Source organism: Cervus elaphus, chromosome 20 (assembly GCF_910594005.1).
Source record: "Cervus elaphus chromosome 20, mCerEla1.1, whole genome shotgun sequence".
Taxonomy (NCBI): Eukaryota; Metazoa; Chordata; class Mammalia; order Artiodactyla; family Cervidae; genus Cervus; species Cervus elaphus.
In genome coordinates, this window is record NC_057834.1 from 38,660,966 (window position 1) to 38,680,003 (window position 19,038).

At 59.4% G+C, this 19,038-nt stretch overlaps 2 protein-coding genes across 14 annotated transcripts; both read right to left on the reverse strand.

The window, feature by feature from the left end:
* Positions 1-2,893: 2,893 nt before the first annotated feature.
* Positions 2,894-7,368, reverse strand: EFNA4 (ephrin A4). 4 transcript variants are annotated; one of them, XM_043877997.1, is made up of 4 exons: positions 6,836-7,355; positions 4,422-4,717; positions 3,965-4,030; positions 2,894-3,585 (listed from the first exon to the last, which is right to left on the reverse strand). In XM_043877997.1, the coding sequence occupies exons 1-4, from the start codon at positions 6,946-6,948 to the stop codon at positions 3,449-3,451; spliced, it is 612 nt and encodes a 203-aa protein (XP_043733932.1). In that variant the 5' UTR covers positions 6,949-7,355; the 3' UTR covers positions 2,894-3,448. The 4 variants fall into 4 exon arrangements, with proteins under 4 accessions (XP_043733932.1, XP_043733931.1, XP_043733933.1 ...); XM_043877996.1 differs by having other exon boundaries at positions 3,965-4,033; positions 6,836-7,352; XM_043877998.1 differs by having other exon boundaries at positions 3,426-3,585; positions 3,990-4,033; positions 6,836-7,365.
* Positions 7,369-8,571: 1,203 nt separating this feature from the next.
* ADAM15 (ADAM metallopeptidase domain 15) lies at positions 8,572-18,696 on the reverse strand. Of its 10 annotated transcripts, none has more exons than XM_043877420.1 (23): positions 18,510-18,696; positions 17,218-17,324; positions 16,521-16,597; positions 16,009-16,087; positions 15,758-15,834; positions 15,473-15,665; positions 14,622-14,687; positions 14,472-14,540; positions 14,225-14,394; positions 13,996-14,080; positions 13,409-13,557; positions 13,158-13,332; positions 12,838-12,930; positions 12,403-12,707; positions 12,116-12,317; positions 11,781-11,858; positions 11,254-11,326; positions 10,976-11,114; positions 10,529-10,598; positions 9,840-9,911; positions 9,355-9,426; positions 8,992-9,116; positions 8,572-8,892 (listed from the first exon to the last, which is right to left on the reverse strand). In XM_043877420.1, exons 1-23 carry the CDS (start codon positions 18,586-18,588, stop codon positions 8,850-8,852), a joined length of 2,598 nt encoding a protein of 865 aa, XP_043733355.1. In that variant the 5' UTR covers positions 18,589-18,696; the 3' UTR covers positions 8,572-8,849. The 10 variants fall into 10 exon arrangements, with proteins under 10 accessions (XP_043733355.1, XP_043733352.1, XP_043733351.1 ...); XM_043877417.1 differs by having other exon boundaries at positions 8,992-9,235; XM_043877416.1 differs by having other exon boundaries at positions 8,992-9,235; positions 9,840-9,914.
* Between the last annotated feature and the right edge of the window lie 342 nt (positions 18,697-19,038).

Here is a 19,038-nt window from a genome sequence, read left to right on the forward strand (position 1 = left end):
TCCCTCCCCTGGAGAGACTGGAGGCTGGGAGGAGAGGTAGGGTAAGGAACTGGACCACTGAGAGGTAGATTAGAGAGTCAGTGAGGGATAGATTTGGGATACAGACAAGCGACAGAGCTGGGGATGTGGAGATGTCTGCCCAATTTGACCTTAAATGAAGAGAATGCAAATGAGATGCAGACGATATGCAGATGAACGCGAGGATCTCAGAATTAACATTCCGGGTGGCGTAAGCTCTGTACCCAGGACCCCCACGCTTTTGCCAATACTCCCCTCCTAACCTTCCTGGGCTGAGTGAGTAAAAGGATCTCAAGAAAAATAAGAGCTTGATTGGGCTAGGACTGCAGGACCTGGGAAACAGGGGCTCTGCTCTCGCCTCCCCGCCCCCAACCCAAGCACCACCCAAGCTGCCATTGAAGCACAAGCAAAGACCGCTCTCCAGGTTACGCTCGGACGCACCGTCGGTTGCTATGGGGACCCCCTCCACGTCCAGGCCTGAACCAATGGGCATCACCGCTGATGACCTCATGCCCCAGGCCCAAGGATTCTATTGGTTATTTGGAAGTCAGCGTGCCCCTCTCCAACTGCGTCACCGCTGGGGATCCCCCGACGACCCCAGCTGGTGTGGCCGACTGAAAGAAGAACGCGCTGGGAGCTCACAACTTGCCGAATGAATGAATAAGGAAAGGAAGGAATTAGTGAAAGGGAAGAAGAAAAAACGGTGGGGTTACATTAAAAAGACCAAAACTTTAGGGTCTAGCCTCTTGTGGAAGACTTGCAACCCCAGAAAGTGGGGAGCAGGATCGAGGTCGGAGACTGGGGCTCTCGGGTTCTCGGAACAGCGACAAAGCTTGATGCGAAGATGAGGGGTTTTTGCATCATTCTGGTGAGACTAGGGCAAGCCCAGCAAATTGAGGGCCCCACCCTCGGCCATCTAGCGCCGGTGAGTTTAGGGGAGATCGGTGACGCCTCAAAACCTGCAGGTCCGCCGAGCCTCCTGGAACCACGCCCGGGAACACGCCTCGAGGACTTCTCATGGGTAGGGCCCAGTGCCGGAAGACCGCCCAGCGTCTTCGTCCTGTCTAGGCCCCATGAGCGGACTTGGCCCTCGCTTTCCTTGGAGACGCGCCCCGCAACTGAATCAGTTGTCCACACAAGGCCCAGGCTGGGCGGAAAGCGAGTGTAGGGAGGGGCTGGCTCGAGGCCTGCGGCCGGCGGGCCTGCGTCTTCCCCGCCTCCTCTCCCTCCCCAGCCCAAGTGCGTGGCGGCCCAGGTGTCCACCCTCACACCTGCAGGGAGCCAGGAGCCGGCGAGGGCCTGCCTGTGTCTGTGTCAAGTGTGCGCGTCTGCCTGAGAGAGAGGGCGTGTGTCTTGAGTGTGGGGGAAAGCCGGTTTGGCCCCGCGTCTCTTTCGCACATGCGTTATCAGCGGCGAGATCCGCGCGCCGGCTACAGGCTCGGGAGCGAGCGCGCCGGGCTGGGTCCGCGAAGGGAGGGTGCCTGCGGCCGCTGGGAGCAGGATGAGAAGCCCGCAGTCCTTAATGCTGGTCTAACCAGTCATCCCCGGCCTGCGCCGCCTCTGGCTTCACTGGAGAGGGGCGGAGGTAGCAGTACAGTGGGTTTCCACGGCGACAGGTAGACACCCTTCAGGTTGGCAGTAGAGACTGAACTCGAACACAGGACCGAAGATCGAGCCCATAGCTCAGGCCTCAGCTCAGACTTCACCCTCTTCACTCTGGCCCCTCGCCCCCGCTAAGAATTGTGTTTTGGGGTGAGGGCCCTGACACGAATACGCAAGCACATGCACCTACAGATATGGCATTTTATGAAAGTGGCCTTGAATCAGGGGGCGGGTCAACTCATGTAGGTGCTGCCCTCCGCCCCAGGCCTCAGCCAGAGCAATGGAAACAACCCAGAGGGACGGGGTGTGAGCCAGGTGTGCAAAGGGGTGGGGCAGGGGCTCGAAAACCTCCAGCATTTCGGCCTGGTCATCAGTCTCTGGACCTCTAGCACCCTCCGCCCGCCACCCCCCCCCCACGCGCATGTTCACACGCCGCCTCTTGCCGCCGCAGCCCCGCCGAGCTAATCAGCACAACATCCACCTATCGATCGTTGGCTGGGTGCCAGGCGGGCCGGCACCGTGCCAGGGGAAGCTGTGGGGCACCGGGGCGGGTAGAGCATAGCACCGGGGGAAGGGACACCCCTTCTTTGGCTCCCCCCAGGTCACTGGTCAGTCTTGGGAGGGGGGCGTCATAGCTTTGCCTGCCAGAGGTAATAGAGACAGAGTGGGGCTGAGAGCAAAGGGGGCCCTCCCTCCTCGGCCCCACCCCCTCCTCCTTATAAAAGCGAAGAACAAAGAGGCCGCTGGGGAAGGAGGCTTTGATCTGACCCCACCTTCTCAGTTCTAGGCCAGGCACCGCCCAGGCTGCCCTTACGGAGTGGGGGGACACCCAGCTCTCAGGGACCCAGGCATTCTGAAACCCAGATGCTCTCTTTCTACTACCCCTTGCCTTTGCCCCAACATCCTGCTCGGTGCTGCCAGAGCTTGAGCAGTGCCCCGAGTGTATGGGGGGTGGCGGCTATCAGGAGCACCTGTCCCCTCCCCAGCCCAGGAAACCAGCTAGAGAGGTGGTAAAGGGTGCCAAGGTCCACAGCTGCTGCTGGCACCCACCCCACACTGCCCAGAGGGGTGCCCACTGAGGCCTGGCATGCATGGCTTGGGCACAGCTGGCATGGGGGTCAGGCCAAGCCACACTGAGAGCAGAGGCTTCAGGGAGCTCCGCTGCTGTGCCACCCCCCACCCTGCACCCCGCTCCCCCCCACCCCCCTCCAGGGCCCAGTGTCAGGCAAGGAGCTAGAGGGCAGAGGGCAGTAGGTTGGAAAAAGAACAAAAAGATGGGTAGTTGGTTTATTGAAGTCCAGACACTTACAAAAATATACACTGGCATGAAATTCAACCTCATGCTAAGTCCGTCTTCACAGAAGACAAGTGAGTGATCCTCTCGGGAGGTGAGGTGCTGCCCCAGGGAAGAGGCCCACAGGGCACTGGGGACAGATGGCAGGCCTGGGCTTCTTGCCTGACCTGGTCCAGCAATCCGCCTGTCCCCAGGTCTTCGCCTTGGCCCCCAGCAGGCTCCAGGATGCCATCCCATCAAGTCCCTGCCTTCCTGGGGGCAGGGATTTGAACATCAAAGTCGCTGATGGAGACCTTATGTTTGTCTCGCCTCTGCTCCAAGGTGCCCAGGGCTGTCTGCTGCTCCCTGTGGCTCCTCTTCAGCCTGTGATGAGGAGGCCAGTACCTGGACGGGTCACCTCAGACCTCCCCCATCACTCTTCCATCTTGTCTGTCTGGCTTGGCACTCCCAGCTCAGGTAGGGGGCAGGGGCCCCTCTCCAAGGAGTCTTAGGAGGGCTCTGGTTCCTGGGGGTGGCAGGAAGGGTCCACTTGGCTCAGAGAACTCTCAGGAGTCGCAGAATTGGAAACAGCAGCAGCAGCAAGAGACAGAGGGGACTGGGAGTGGCCCCTCCTTGCCACCCTGACGTGCCACTCTCTCCATGGCTCCCAACAGGATGGGCTGACTCAGGCTCTGTGAGGGGGAGGGGGTAGCACTGATGGGTCCTCCTGCTTCGGCAGCCTCCTTCTTGCTCTGCCCGTTAGTTGTTCACTCCCACCCCTTGCTTCAGGGTCTCCCGAACTAGCCAATCCCTCCCATAATCTACCACCTCTAAGCCCCAACTTGCAGGTCTCCTCCCAGGTGCCATTAGAGGCCACCAGTTCAGTGAAGGCCTTGGAGGGCCTTGCCCCGGAGATGCCATTCCCACTGTGCAGCGGAGGCTCCCACATGCTAAAGGGGGAAGAAGAGGCCCCCCAGAGTCTAATGCTCCCATATTCTTCCCACTGCTCCCCCCATTCCCGAGGGCGCCACACTAGCCAGAAGGGTTGCTCCCCTGCCCCAACCCACTCACTGTCCTCCTTGCAGCAGATAGACACCTGGAGCCTCAAGCATTGGCCAGGACTCCCCGGAGTTGGCACTGCTGGGTGGTGGGAAATTGGGAGGAAGAAGTTAGCATGGGCTAGTTTGCACGCTTCAGAGTCACTTTAAAACCCTCCTAGCTTCTCCTCTCTCCAGTTCTCTGGAAAACTTTTCCTTATTGTGGGGCTACATCTAGATGCCCACCTGTGTTCCTCCTCATGTCCCCTTGCCCAGCTCCTCTTCCTTGCCCCGTGTCTCTATCAGCTCACTCTAGATATCCCCCTACCATGTTCTGGACCCTTGCCCGCTCCCCCTTCCCAGGCCTGGCCTGCCTTCCTTTCCTTTCCCCGCCCCTCAGGCTCTCTGCCTTGACTGCTGGCAATGGCAGGTAGCCCCACTCCCCTCCCTGCCTTCCCCAGGAGGTGGCCAGGGTGCCCATCCTCACTCACAGATGTAGTAGTAGGTCTCTCCAGGCAAGAACTCCATGCCAAGGGAGAAGGGTGTGAAGCGCTGAATCTTCTCTGGAAATCGAACAGGGCCAAAGGGAGCGAAGGGGTGGGAGCACTCCCAGCGCTTGAAGGCACCCGGCCCTTCAGCCCGGCAGGCCTTGTAGCCCGCCCAGTCCACTACGTATAATGCGAATGTCTCGGGGCCCTCAGGGGGCCCTGGACTCTCATAGTGTGGGCAGATGATGTCTAGGTAATCCTTGAAGCCCAGCTCCACCACAGCGTCTCCTCGAAGCAGCCTGCAGGCATAAGGTAGTTGAGGGCAGAGGGGCTCCTTGGCACAGCACACCAGGGGCACAAGGGTCAAAGATACCCCTTCCCAATGGTCCCTGCCAGCCAGTCCCCCACCCACTGGAGCGGGAGCAGCTTGGGAAGGTCTTTGAGTTCCCCAGACCGACAACTCTTGAGAGACAAAGAGAGTGCAAGAAATGGATGAGGTAACAGATGCACAGTTTCAGAGAGGTTAAGGGACTGCAGGGCCTACAACCACAAGGCTCAAATGTGAGAAGGCCACTCCCAAACCCTAGCTTTTGGGTGGGAGCTGCCACCCCTCTCTAGCTCTGATGCCCAACACAAGGCCTTGGTGTAGCACCTGTGCTTGACAGATGTTAGGTGGATGGCTGCGGTGAAGAAGCCGAGGCACAGAGGCGAAGGGCACAGATCTGGGCCCACAGTGCAGTCACAGACCAGAGATGGAGACTGGGAACAGTATCCTCTTTAACTGATTCACAAAGAGGAAGGCTGCCTTTTTAAGATGTCAATTCAATGCCGAAAGAATGCCATAGTTAAGAAAGAAAGAAAAAGAGTGGATGGTGGGAACCTCCCCTCCCCCTCCTTTTTTTGCCAGGACAACAAAGTGCCAGACTTGGAGCCCCCTCCACATATCTCCCAATCTTTGGCCTCCTCAGGACTCCCTTGGACATCTTGGGAGACGTCTGGGGGGGAGCCACTATGGGTGGGAAGACCTAGGACCTGTCAACCCCTCCCGCATCAAGTAAAGCATGAACTACTCCCACCCCCATGCTCATCATACACAGAGCCCAACTTGACTTATGAAAGGCCCCCAACTCTCTCTCAATGGGTGGTCTCAAGACCACCTGCATCTGGAGTTGTGATTAGGAATGCAGATTCCTGGGCTCAGCTCAGACCTGCTGGAACACAAGCTGGGCCTTTGTTTAGTTCCGCGGCATCCCTAGTGCCTGGAAAAGTGTCATGCACAAGGAAAATGCTTAATAAATATTTGGGAATGGAATGAATGAGTCAGAAACCTCAGGGTTAGGGGGTAGGAACCTGAATTTTTAACCAATTTTCCAAGTCATTCAGAGGCAGTGGTCTGGAACACAGAGAGGAATTCAGAGGTGGAAGACAACAGCAGCTCTCACCACACAGCATTGGTATTGTAATGACCTCTTCTGAAGCCTGCTCACCCAGGGGCCCTTGGGGATCCCAAAGGGCAGAGCCTAGGTCTTATTTCTAACCCCCAGCACCCTAGCACAAGTCCGGGCACACCGTACACGCTTAACAAATGTTAGTGACTGAACAAATGAACAGAGTCACAGATTGTTTTAAGTAGAAAATCAGAAAGGAAAACATGGAGAAAGCAGAGAGAGGCAAGGAGAATTGGGGAGGAGCATGGAAACAGGAAAAAAACATCCGGGTTCCAAGGCAGGCAGATCAGGAGACAGAAAATAGTAGTTTATATCTGTAACAGCCTTTACCTCCTGGACACACATGACCTCAGTCTACCTGACTTCCCAGGGTACTAGACATTATTACCCCATTTTACAGATGAGATAACTGAGGTTAGGGAGGTCAGATGACTTGCCTAAAAGTGACTCAACTCTAGAAGGGCAGGGCCGAGACTGCACAGAAATAGAAGGACTAATAATGACTGAGATGAAAGCGTTCTAGAATGAGCTCAGGAGAAAAGCGAGCGCCAAAGGGGAGGCCAAGCCAGCAGGAGAGTAACCCTCTTTCACAAGAGTAACCACCCCCCCTCCGGCGCCCCGCAAGTCCGCTCGCCCCAGCTTCGGCCGGAGGAAGGCTGGGGATCCCCAAGACAGAAGCGAGGGGGGCGGGGCTCGGAGTGCAGGCTGAGGTTCCCCCAGCTCCCGGCTCTGAGACCCCACCGACTGCCTTCGGGGCTGGGGTCCTCCGCTCGTCTCCAACGCGTGCTGGCGAGCATAGGGGACCCCAGGCGCGCCTCGCCCCTCCCTCCTCCCCCGCCGGCTCAAACAAAGGATCCCCGGCGCGCGGCCGGGTCCAGGCGGCGCCGCGCACAGAGCGAGTGTCGTGCGCGCGCCCGGCCCGGGAGCGTGCAGGCCCGGCTCGCCGCCCGCCGGTTTCGGCCCGGCTACCTGGGGTTACTGGAGTTCCAGTAGACCGCAAGGCGGAGGCCACAGCCCCCTCGGAGAGGGGAGCTGAGGAGCACGGCCCAGAGGACAGTCTGCAGCAGGGGCTGCAGCCGCATCGCCCCCTAGGTCTGGTGTGGTCTGGCCCGGCCCGTCCCGGTCCGCTTCGCAGTCGCGGCGAGAAAGGTACAAAGTGCAGAGGAGGTTGGGGTGGGGCTTGCGAGAAGTGGGGTGGGGTGCAGAGACTCACAGGCCACGCCCCTGGATAACTTTTCACCAATGGGGTCGCGTCTCCGCCTCTTCATTCAAAGCCAACTCTTGTTAACCTTCTGGGCGCCGCAGCGCTCTCCAGCTTCGGCAAGCTGTTGCTGAGGTTGGGCCCGTTTCAAGGGGGTGGCAAGGAGGGACATATTCCCCTGTCTAGGAGTTGTTTTAGAGAGGTCGTGTCTTTCGTGCTGTGTTAGTACAGGGTGCTTCCCTGGTGGTTCAGGGGTAAAGAATCCGCCTGCAGTGCGGGAGACGCGGGTTCGATCCCTAGGTTGGGATGATCCCCTGGTTGGGATGATCCCCTGGAGAAGGAAATGACAACCCACTCCAGTATTCTGGCCGGGATAATCCCATGGACAGAGGAACCTGGCGGGCTACAGTCCATGGGGGTCGCAAAGAGTCGGACTGAGAGACTAAACAAAAACAATATAGTGTGTGTGTGTGTTCAATTGCTCAGTCGTGTCTGACTCTTCGTGACCCCATGGACTGTAACCGGCCAGGTTCTTCTGTTCTTGGGATTATATCGACAAGAATACTGGAGTGGCTTGTCATTTCCTTCTCCAGGGGATCATCCGGACCCAGGGATTGAACTCGCGTCTCTTGCGTCCCCTGCTTTGGCAAGTGGATTCTTTGCCACAGCACCACCTGGAAAGCCATAATTCAGGGTAGAAAGCCTTATTAAATCTTTAGATTTAAATATGGGCCCACGCCTCTCACCCAGAAAGAGGCAAGTGAGGCGCGGGGGCAAGGATCCATGAAGTTCGTCCAGCCATCGTAGGCACATTGCTCCTTTTTCTTTGCACGTCTAGAGATACAGCGAGAGGAAGGGACAAATCGCCTCCCGGGGACCCCTCACCCCACCCTTTACAGAGCCTCAAGTGGCAAGCTTGATGCTTACCTTGGGATTGGCAACTGTCCCTTTCCACCCCACACCTTCGTTCTGGGAGAACGAAGGCCACAGTCTCCAAGACGAAGTAATGAGGTGGTTGCGGGCCGGTACAAAGCACCTTTGTTCCCAAACCCTCAGGTGGGGTGGGGGAGGGGGGAGGCAGGTGTGCGGCCTTGGAATCGTGGGAGCCGCTGCCCCGCCCTGCCCCAGCTCCGGGGCTCTGAGAACGTCAGCCAGTTCCATTTTTCCCAGCCACTGGTCAGAGGGTGGGGAAGGCGAGTCCAACAGCTTGACGGGTTTGTCAATGGCCGCCGCTAAAGGGCCGCGCAGCGTTGGCGGTGAGAACTTGGCGACTGGGGGTGGTAGAGGGCATACAGCGCCCTTTGTGGTACTGGATTATGCAGAGAGACATCACAGGCTAGGCAGAAACAAGCCGCGAGCATCCCAGGGATCCTCTCACCCAACCTGGGACTCTCGCCCGCCCTATCCTGTCTTCGTCTGAGGCGGCAGCGTCTCCTGGCGGCCAGACCTGGAATCGCAACAGGGGAGACCCTCCTTCCCGAAGCAGACAAACTTGAAGGCGTGCTCCCAAGACCTCACTTTTATTGTAAGTCAGCAGACAGGCTGTGCGCACTTCCTTCAGCTCCGTCCAGCTCCCAGACCCTCCCCAACCCCCAGATGCCGCGGAGTGGGCCGGTCCCCAGAGTGCTGTTTGACAGCAAGTGGAGGTACCCGGTGTCTTAAGACTCCTGCTCCACAGCGTCCAGGCTCCAGCTCCTTCAGTCACCGTCGGGGGCTTCAGGGGTCAGGTCTGCCTATTGACGTCCTAAGTCCAGGCTGGAGGCAGCAGAACCTCAGGAGAAGTTAGAGGTAGAGCGAGGACGCTGCTGGGGGCGGCGGCGCAGGCCTGGGATGTGGAAAGCCAAGAAAAAAGGTCAGAGGTGCTGTTTTCCCAGACCACTAGCCCAATCCACCCATCCTCCGCGCCTCTCCTCTCCTCTCCTACCTGGAGGGTACCACTGGGGGCGAGATTCCAGCTCCAGGGCCAGGCAGGTCACCAGAAGGGCGCCGGCCGTGAGGGTCAGCAGGCAGTGGCTTTCTCGGGGGTGGGGGCTTGGTGGGCCCCTGTGACTGAGAGAGAGAAGGCCAGCTTGGGAGAGCGTATCATGTTGTTCACCTCTGACGCACTGATGCTGGGGAGCACCAGCTTGAGAGGTGGCATCATGGGTCACCTGTGTCTCCAAACGAACCTGTCACCATTAAAGATGCCACTGGGGTATGTGGCCTCAGGCACAGAGGGCGTCTTGCCACCAGCACCACAGCCCTGGGTGGGGGGAGAGGCTGTGCCCTTCTCTCCCCCCACGGTTACCTTTGGGCGCCTCACCACCGGGTCAGCGGGCAGAGGGCGGGTGGGGGGATTGGGTCGGTCTGCCAGCTCAGCCTGAACAGAGAGAGGGGCGGTGACTATGAGAGCACAGCCAGGGGCAGTGGACATGCGACGGGTCGCCCCAGGGGTTCAGGTCAACATGCAAAGTCAGCCAGGGGGCAGGAGAGAACTGGGACATGCGCATGGGGCTTGAGTGCATGCCAGGAGAGGCCTCAGGGGAGAGAGGTGTGGGTCACTGGGGGTGTCCCTGGCCAACTGCAGTCCCACCACTGACCACTAGATGGTGGTAGAAACCAAGGCAGACGGCTCACCCTTTGCTGCTTCTGGGGCTCAGAGTGTCTGAAGGCTGAGGGCACCCTGGTCCCCTAATGACGAGTACTACTGGCAGGGAACAGGGATGAGAGCTGCGGTTGGGCACCAAGCCTCCCACCTGCCCTGGGCCAGGGCCGGGCCTGGCCCAGATTTACCTGGAGTCTCTTGGGCACAGGGTCAGGAGGCAGCGGCCTGGAAGGAGGGGCCGGGAAGCCAAGAGCACTAGCCTGCTGAGAGAGCAGGAGGAGCAGACAGGCAGGGGGCCGGGAGGGAGCAGAGAGACAGATGTGGGCAGAGAGGTGTTAGTGCTCAGGGATGGGCAGCCAGGGCCCCAGGGGCAGTGGGGGCTGTGCATGCATGCAGTTATTCAATTGCATGCAGAGAGGGTGACAAGTGGTGGAGTAGGCATGCAGACCACCTCCACACACGCACTCCTGTCATCAGATCCAGGGGGCTCAGGGCAGAGGCACTCACCAGCCCTTCTACACTTGGTGGCCTGGGCCTCATCAGGTCCTGGCACACTGAAGCCCACTCTGAGCACCCCCTCGTGCCCTCCTGGGGCACCACTGCTGGGAGCACAGGGAGACCCACCTTTGAAAGCCACGGGCTTGGCCAGCTCGCAGAGCTCAGCACTCCTTCCTCTAGGTGATTGCCCCGCCCCAGTCCAGACTGGACTGTTTCTCAGCCTGCAGCCAGGGGAGGTGCGGGGAGGGCTGGCCCTGACTCCAATGACTGACTCATGGGCGATACAAGTCTTTCTCTGAGTCCAGAGCCTTGGACACCCCCACCCAAGCTGGATTCCTGCCTGGGTCGGGGCCCTCTCTGCTCTGGCATACAGACTTACCTTGGCACCTGGCATCAGCAGGGCCCTCTGTGGGGGTCCTGGGCGTTCTGGGGGACCAGACTGAGCTGCCCTGAGCATGGAGAGAGGCAAGGAGGGTGAGGACCCAGCCTCAGACCATTTTGTGCCCATAGGAAGCCCTTGAATCGGGTTAATTCTTTGTGGCCCCTTGGAGCATGGTTTAGGCCAAATCAGAGGTGAGGAGGGGAAGCTGATCAGCCTGACGGATGGCCCTACATATCCAGCCCTGGGGCTCCTGGAGAGAAATGGTCCTAGCACCGCAGTTGCCCCATCTGGGTCTACACGTGAGGTGAAGAGTTATGGGGCACAAGTAGGGAAGGGGCTGGTATGGGGTGTGGTCTGGGGGCTGCCCAGAGGGTGGGGGCAGGGCTTCAGAGCTGTGGTCCTTAACAGAGATGTTGAGAGAGTTGGTAACAGGGAGGCTGGTACCTGTATTGGCAGCTGGGTCCTTTGAGCTGGCAGAGTCGTTGGCGCAGGCGGGCACGGTGCCAGTAGCTGGCACCAAGGAGCACCAGGACCAGCAACAACAGGAGGCTGAGGGGCAGCCCTGTGGTCAGGGAGCTGGTTGCTGTGGGTGAGATCAGGTGATCGTGAAGTGAAAGGGTCAGGGGTCACAGGGAGGCAAGGAACCAGCAGTGAAGGGATCAGGAAAAGAGGGGTGATGAAGGACGCCCTCTCAGCTGCCCCTGTGCCCCACGCCGTGCTACCTCTGATGTGGGTGGCGCAGTCTGGGGGTGCCCAGCCGTCCTCACAGTGGCAGCGTCTGTTGCTGTCGCAGACCTAGGATGCACAGGTTGGACAGTGAGGAGCTGGGCCCTCTGGGGCCATGTTTCCCTGTCCCCAGCTTTTCAGGATCTCAGATGTCCACGGCTGGGCATGCTGAGGATGAGGAGGTAGAAGGTGCCACCGCTCTGGAGAGAGGGACTCGATCGGCGCCAGCAGCAGAGGAAATTAGATTGAACTCACACTGTGAGTGCCTTCTATCTGCTGGCCACTGTGCCAGAAGCTAGTGTTGTACTCACCTCGTGTGCCCCAGGAAGTGGGTACTACTATTATGCCCATTAGTTAGATGAGGAACTGAGCTCAGAGAGGTTAATAACCTGCCGGGGGTCCCACAGTTAAGACATGGTAGAGCGAGGATTAGAACCCAGGTGTGTCTGTTTGCAAAGCCCACCATTATTTTCCTTCCCAGAGGCTCCCTGCTCCCCCTTCATCTCCCCCCATGCCAGCTCACCCCATGCCCATGGCATCTCCTTCGACATTCCTGTGCTCCCAGGACCTCTACTGGCTGGCACTGCTGCTCAACACACACCTGCCCAGTGGGGAGAGAAGAGCAAAGATCACCCTCTCACACGCTTTACTGGCACTGGGAGGCCGAGGCCCAGCACACTTTTACAGATGGGGACACCAAGGCTCACAGGACCACAGGACTCTGCTCCATCTGAAGTGAGAATCTGAACTTCCCTCAGAGCCTGCACTGTTTGCACTGGTGGCTAATGAGGCCTGGGCACTGCTCACAGCAGTTCAGACATCCTTCCCCACCTGGCCCTGCCCACCGAGGCTACTCACCAGGCCAGGGCCACAGGCTGTGCCAGGCAGAGTCAAGAGGGGCTGGGCCACGTCGTTGCCCAGGTCCAGGTGTACCCAGCTGCAGTTCAACTTCAGCTGGGTCCCGTTGGCTTCCAGCATCTCCCAGCGAAGATCCCGGGCTGAGCCCAGCAGAGGCTGGGCCCTCCCGCCCTGGCACTGGAGTTGCCCGCACATGGCATCTCTGGGGTGAGGGAGGAGGTGCAGGGTCAGTGTGGTGGAGCCAAGATGCCCACAGACTAGAGGAGGAGCCAGGTTCCCTCACTTACCGAGAGGCACAGGACACATAACTGCCATCAGGGTTGCGCCCACAGCTCCCAAAGGCGTCCCCTCTAGTATTGGCAGTAAGGAGGCAGAGCGGTGCGGCGGGCTTGGCCCCAGGCCCCCAGAGAGCCTGGCACTGCTGGGCATAGGAGGCACAACGTCCTAGCATGCACACAGCCTGTCCGCCAGCACATGGCTCACCGTCCCCCATGCTGACATCTGGGGGGCACTGGGAACTGTCTCCGGGGCAGAACTCGGGTAAGTCGCATTCACCTCTGGTGGGGCGGCACTTCCAGCCAGCTGGACGCAGCTGTGGAGGGTGGGTGAATGTCAGTGTGGGGTTGGGGGCAAATCCAGCCAGGCCCTGGGAGTTAGGATGACCTTTTCCACCCTGGCCCCTGGCAGGTGGGCTCTGGGTGGCCGGTCCAGTCTGGGCTCACCTGGCAATTGTGACAACAGAGTCCATCAGATGCGCACTGGGCCCCTGGCCTCAGCTGGCAGGTGAAGTAGTCACAGCAGGGATCAGTGCAGTCCTGTAGGGAAGGGCACAGAAGGCCAGGCATCAGAGCGGGCTGGCCTGGGACCCTACCCCAACCGCCCCCTGGAGCCTGAACCCTAGGCCTGTGCACGACGGATGAGAGCTAGAGCTGGACAGCCTGCCTGCTGTCCCCACAGACAGGCAGGTGGGGAGCGGGGCTCTGGGGGCTTAGAGACAGCCGATGAGCCAGGGTGAGGGCACAGCTCTGGAGGAGGGGCTTACATCTGGGAAGCCACAGTCACACTGCTCGCCGGGCTCCACCAACATATTTCCGCAGACACTGGCCATAGAAGGCAGATCGGACAGCCGTTCAAAGAGGCAGCTGCCCATTCCACCCAGGAGGGCTTTCTCCAGGGCCTGTCGGCTGCAGTTGCTGAAGTTCAAGCCTGGCAGGAAGCTGGGGATGACAGCAAGGAGGTTGGGGCTGCGGACCTCCCCCTGCCCCCTTCCCTCTCCATCCTGCAGTTACTCACTCTGTGGAGGCCTCCATGATGCAGCTCTTGGCTGGGGCTGGACCCGGACAGGGGCAGCTATTCCCAGGGGAGTCATGGCCCAGGCCCAGGCTGTGTCCCAGCTCGTGGGCTATTGAGGAGGCGACTCCCAGGATGCTCGTGGAGTGGTCCTGTCATTGGGGAGGGGATAGCCCAGGTCGAGCACCAGCCTGATTGCTCCTGTTCTCTCTTCATCTGACCTCTTGGACCCTGAGCAGTTCCCGCCTCCCTCCTTAAGTGCTTCTAAACCAGGAGGAGAGCCCAGGCCTGGGTGGTAGGAAACCTGGGCTCTAGCTCAGCTCTGTTCCCCATATCTCACTGTATGGCCCTGGGAGAGCACCAAGGTCCTTTGGGCCTCAGCTGTCTACCCCCCCCCCCCAAGAAATGGGCAGAGCTTCTAGGTGAAGACATGATGAGCTGGCCATAGGCGAGGGGCACCTTCCATGCACCCCTGCCCTCTATACCCTCAGCTTGGGGTTGGTAACTCTGCTGGGGGTTTCAGTGAATATATGGTACCACAGCTGTAGGACTTGGATGGGGAATGGGGAGGCGATGTGGACATAACTCACCATGTTCACACCTCCTGAAAACTCAGGAGAACAGATGGAGTTCTGAATGGCCATGCCCACCGTGGGCCCAGAGAATGAAGTGGCACTGTGGGATTGAGAGGTCAAAGGTCAGGGCTCCAAAGTAAAAGTGGCCAGAGCTTCAGGCCCTCAGGGAGGGAGTTGGGGTATGAAATTGGCCAGGCCAAGGCAGAGCCAGACCCTGCTGGCTGATCCTGGGGGGGTGTCTTACGTCACCAGCTGGGCACTGTCGTGGGGCAACCGAGGCAGCAGGTTTGTCCGGCGCCAGTGGAGGAAGCTGTCTAATGTGAGACCTGGGTTCTGGCTTATCTCTATCAGGTCGTGCTGGGTCCAGGCCTCCAGGCCCACTAGTGCCACCCGGACATTCATAGGCCTGAAGAACTGGAAGAGAACTGGGACTCAGGAGAGGGGTTCCCAAGGTTGGGGGCCATCAGGATGCTGTCAGGCCTGATACTCACTGTGTCCAGGAGGAGGGCCACTTCCAGGGTGCGGTTCAGTAGGCTCTGGAAGTCCCGGTGCCTCTGGACCTGCGGGTCAAGAGAGGTGACCAGGAAAGTAGCACGGCTGGCAGAGGTCAGGGGAGGGCAGCCAGGGGCCGGCCAGCTCACCTCGGAATGGTCAGCCACAATCACCAGCTCAACAATCTTGGTCTCTGTCACCACGTCCCGCCTCCACTGTGGACAAGAGGAAGGAGCATCAGACACACCCACTGGTCACCACCCACAGCCACGCCCAACTGGCCAGGCTGTGTCCACACCCACCCTGTGTGGTCAAAGTGGAGAGAGTGAAGAGTCCATTTTACAGAGAACCACGGAGAACCTGGGAGGCCGGGGACTTGCCCAAGTGGACTAAGAATAGGTTATGAAGCTGGGAGTAGAGCCCTACTTTTCTGGCTTCAAATTCAGTGCTTTTTCCAAATTAGGAAAAAAAAAAAGCTGACACCATCAAATACTTAACATATGCCAGACAGATTGGAGTTCTAAGCATTTACATACATATATATATGTATGTGGATACATTTAATCTTCACAGTAATCCTATAAGGTAAGTAGTTCCATTATCCCCATTGAATAAATTGAGTTCTTACTGCTTGATGATCAGTAACTATGTATTTGCTATATCCAAGTGAGAGCTCTCTGCATTTGGATCACAAGACAGATGAAGGGTTTGAGTCAAGTGCCTGCATCCAAATCCTGGAAATACCATGTATTAGTTGAATGGCCTTGACCAAGTCACTTAACCTCTTAGAGCCAGTTTTCTCACTAAAACAGAGCTATGGATAGCACCTACCCCCCAGGGTTGCTGGGGTGAGTGAAGGAGTTAATGTTTACAAAGTGCCTGGTACTGCGAAATCGCTCCATGAGCAGGAACTGTCGTTACTATGAGCCAATAGTTCTGAGGACCAGGGGGCCAACCCCGGGGACAACAGAAGCCCAGCCCTCCTGCCTTTCCTCCTCACCCGGTGAGTGTGACGCTGTCCCAGGGGGTGCTCCGGTAGAGCCTGAGTGAGCACAGATGCAGGCCAGCTCAGGGCACAAGTGTGGCGTGGCAGGAGGAGGTCTTGGATCCGGGAGATGACTGGGGAACCCTGAAGGTCCCCAGGCCCCAGCTCCACGGAGTAGCTTCTCTCTGGGGACAGGATCACTAAGCCCCTATGCAAAGATGCAGGAAGTCAGAAAGCTTACCAGCTCTGTACCTCGTTTACCCTCACTTTCTCCACCTTCATGGATTAGACCCCTTGTACCTGAGCCCAGAGCAGGTGCAGAGAGAGACCCAGGAGTGGGCGTGGCCATGCACTCTCCCCTCGTAGCAGCAGTTCTCCTACAGCAGAGAAACATGAGTGCTGACCTGAAGGCCAGGCCAGATCTGAGCCAGGAGGCTAGCTTGTTGGTGAGGATATGCAGTGTCCTCCCATCCTCTAGGGATGGCACCTTCCAGTTGCCCCTTCCGTTATCCCCTCGGGCCAGAAACGGGGCACAAGATGGCCTGACTCACCAGGGTATGTCCCTCACTGACCACCCGGGTGCCATCAGGCTGGTACCACACCAGGGTTGGGCGGCCTGAGACTAGCTCCCTGCGGAACGAAGAAAAAGGAGGGCAGGGTCAGCTGCCTCTTAGGATGGTGCAGTGACAGCTTGAGGCCTGGAGGGGGTAGAGGGGCGGCTGGGGGCTAGGCAATCCCCCCGACCTTCCTGCTTCCCCTCGAGTAGCAGAATATGGTGGTTGGGCCATAGACTGGCTACAAACCCAGGCTATCTGGGTTCCAATCTAGTCTTTAGCACCCACCAGCTGTGTGACCTTGGGGGAGTTATTTAACGTCTCTGTGCCTTGACTTCTTCACCTATGAGGCCAATAATGATACAGAATAGTATCTACTTGATAGAGGTTGTTATGAAGATTTAGTGCGTTCAGGCTCTTGGTACCTAAGTACCACATCGTAGTACCACCTCGTAGATGCTGTGAGTTGTTAGTCGTGTTATTAGTAACATTACTGCTATCATTATTACCTATTCTGCAGCAGCTCCAGGATATGACTCTCACCATCCAATTCCAGTTTGATCCGCAAAGCCTCAGGCAGACTGGTCTGTGGGCACCAGAGGGCATGTCACCTCCCTGGCCCTGTTTGTAACTCCTATCTTCTCTAACCAGAAAACCTCAGGCCCTTAGGAGAGCACCGACGATTAGATCATTGGTGGGGGGATCCCGAGGGAGGGGCCAGGAAGCCCTGCCTGGCCTGGGGCATTGTTCTGGGGGGTTGTGTGGGGAGGTCAAGGAAGGTATCTGAGCCGCCCCTTCTCGGCTTCCTGCCCAGAGAGGAAGCATCATGGAGGGCCCAGTGCAGGCCCCAGCCCTTCCTCTGACTCAGCTTTAGAATTGGGAGGGGAGGGTGTCTGGTGGGGCCCGACCCTCTCCAAGTCCCCCCACTGAGAGAACCGACCACAGGAGACCAAGAGAGCAAGTTTGGCCTCAGTGGAGATGGACGACTTGGGTGGGGCTGAGGCAGACAGATGTGTGTGTAGACGGGAGAGGGAGATAAGTGAAGCCAGGTGCTGGGGTGGGCAGGGAGAGGCAGCAGGCCAGGGGTGGCCATGCTGCTGCGAAGTGCACTCACCCGCTCTCAGCCTGCCTCTGCCTGGAGACACCTGGTTACTCAGGGTGGTGGGGGGTGCAAACGTATTTCTTTGAGGGGAGAGAGAGGCTCACCTGAAGCACCACTGCTTGGCTGAGTGTGAGGTTGTCCCGAAGGATACGGGGCTCCAGAGGTCCTTTCTGGACCCTCTCTGGCCTCGCCTGCGTCTCCTTAGTGACACCTGCAGGGTTCCCAGGACACCCCAAAAGAGTGGAGAGAATCAGCGCCAGGGCTGGAGGTGGCTGCTGCCCTCTGACCCACCTGGCTCCCAACCCATCAAGGCCCTTCTCTGCTTGAAGGGCTCCTACACTGCATTCTGGGACTTCAGGGAGAATACTAGAGGGTGGGGGCTTCTCTCCAGTTTTTTCCTTTCATCCCACCAACCCATCCACAAGTCCCCAGAGAAAGAAGTTCAGCATGCCCAGCCTGTTGTCCTTCCCTGTCCCCCTCAGACCAATCCCAGGTTCTCACAGGGACCCTCCCCCTGTTCCCACTCCCTCCCAACCCCCTACTCCCCAGGAACGCCCCCTCTCAGGACTGGGCGAAGCCTTGTGGCCCAGTGCCCACTCACCCTCCCTTTCCTCACATCAGAGATGCTGGGAACGCCCATTTCTGGGTGAGCATTGCAAACACCCCCCTCCCTAAATACCCCTCATGCCCAGTTAGGCACACCCGCTCCCCAAGCCTCTGCTTCCTCCCGGAGTCCCCCCCTCCCAAGTGGCCCTCTCTCCTCCGGACACTCCACCCCCGCCTGCCCTCTCGGCCCCCAGCCCAAGACAGCAGCGGGAAGTGAAAGTTCCAAGGAGGGGTTGGTGTCCCAGCTTCTTTCCTGGCCAACTCTCCCATTCCTGGCTCCTCCCGGGCCCCCTCCCGCTCGGCGAGCTTTCTGGTGGGATCAGCACCAGGGTGAGGGGTGCCGGCCTCTCAGGCCTGGGATGAGGGGCCGGGAAGTATCCTCTTCACCAAACCCTAGGAGCCGTGCCTACTCGGCGCCCTGGCACCGGGTGGAACGATCAACTAGGCCCCAGAGGAGCGAAGACGTCAGTCCCGGGGAGCAGAGCCCCACTACCGCGATCCTGAGGGGGTGCTGGGCCAGGCCCCGCGGTGCCCGGTCCCGGAGCCTGAAAGTGTCCGCGGGGACCCTGCAGAGGATGACCGGCCCAGGGGCGCCGGCATCCCTCCACCTTCCCTTCCCACTCCATCGCCCCGTCGCCGGGTCCTCGGCCCAGAACATCAGACGAGGGTAGGCTGTGCTCTGAATGGGGTCTCTCGGGGTCTCCGGCCGACCCCAGGACCCCAGGGTCTCCCGACTTCCCCGCGCGTCCTCCCAGGGCGACCCCCGGCCCACTTCTGGCCAGGCACTCACCTATATCTGGGAGCGGCCGGGAGGGCAGTGGGCTGCCCGCGCCCAGGAGCCCCAGGGCCCAGAGCAGCGCCAGGCGCATGGCAGCGCCGCCCGGGGCCGGGCGAGGGCAGCAGGTGCTGGGCCGGGCGCCGAGGAGCCGCGGCTGCCGGGTCAGCTTCTCGCACCTCGCAGCCAGGCGCAGCCACAGGCCCCTCCCAGGCTCCTCCCACACGGCCAGAGCCAGGCCCCGCCTCGAGGCCCCGCCCCTGGAAGGGCTCCACCCCCACAGCGCGCCGGGTTCCAAAGAAGTGTGGATCCAGCCCTTGAGTCCGACTGCCGCACTGCTCATCCTGCTCTGCACAGCCACTTCAGGCTGCTTGCAGGATGGGAGCCAAGGCCCGGTCCGACCGGCTTGGGAGTCGCGCCTCCACCCGGCCCTGGGTCAGGACGCCTTCGTAGCAGCTTCACTGCCCTCCGCTCTCACGACCGCAGCCGGGCTCTGCCGGATCAGGTGGACTGGTTCTCCCGACTGCCTAGGTCACCCTCCGGT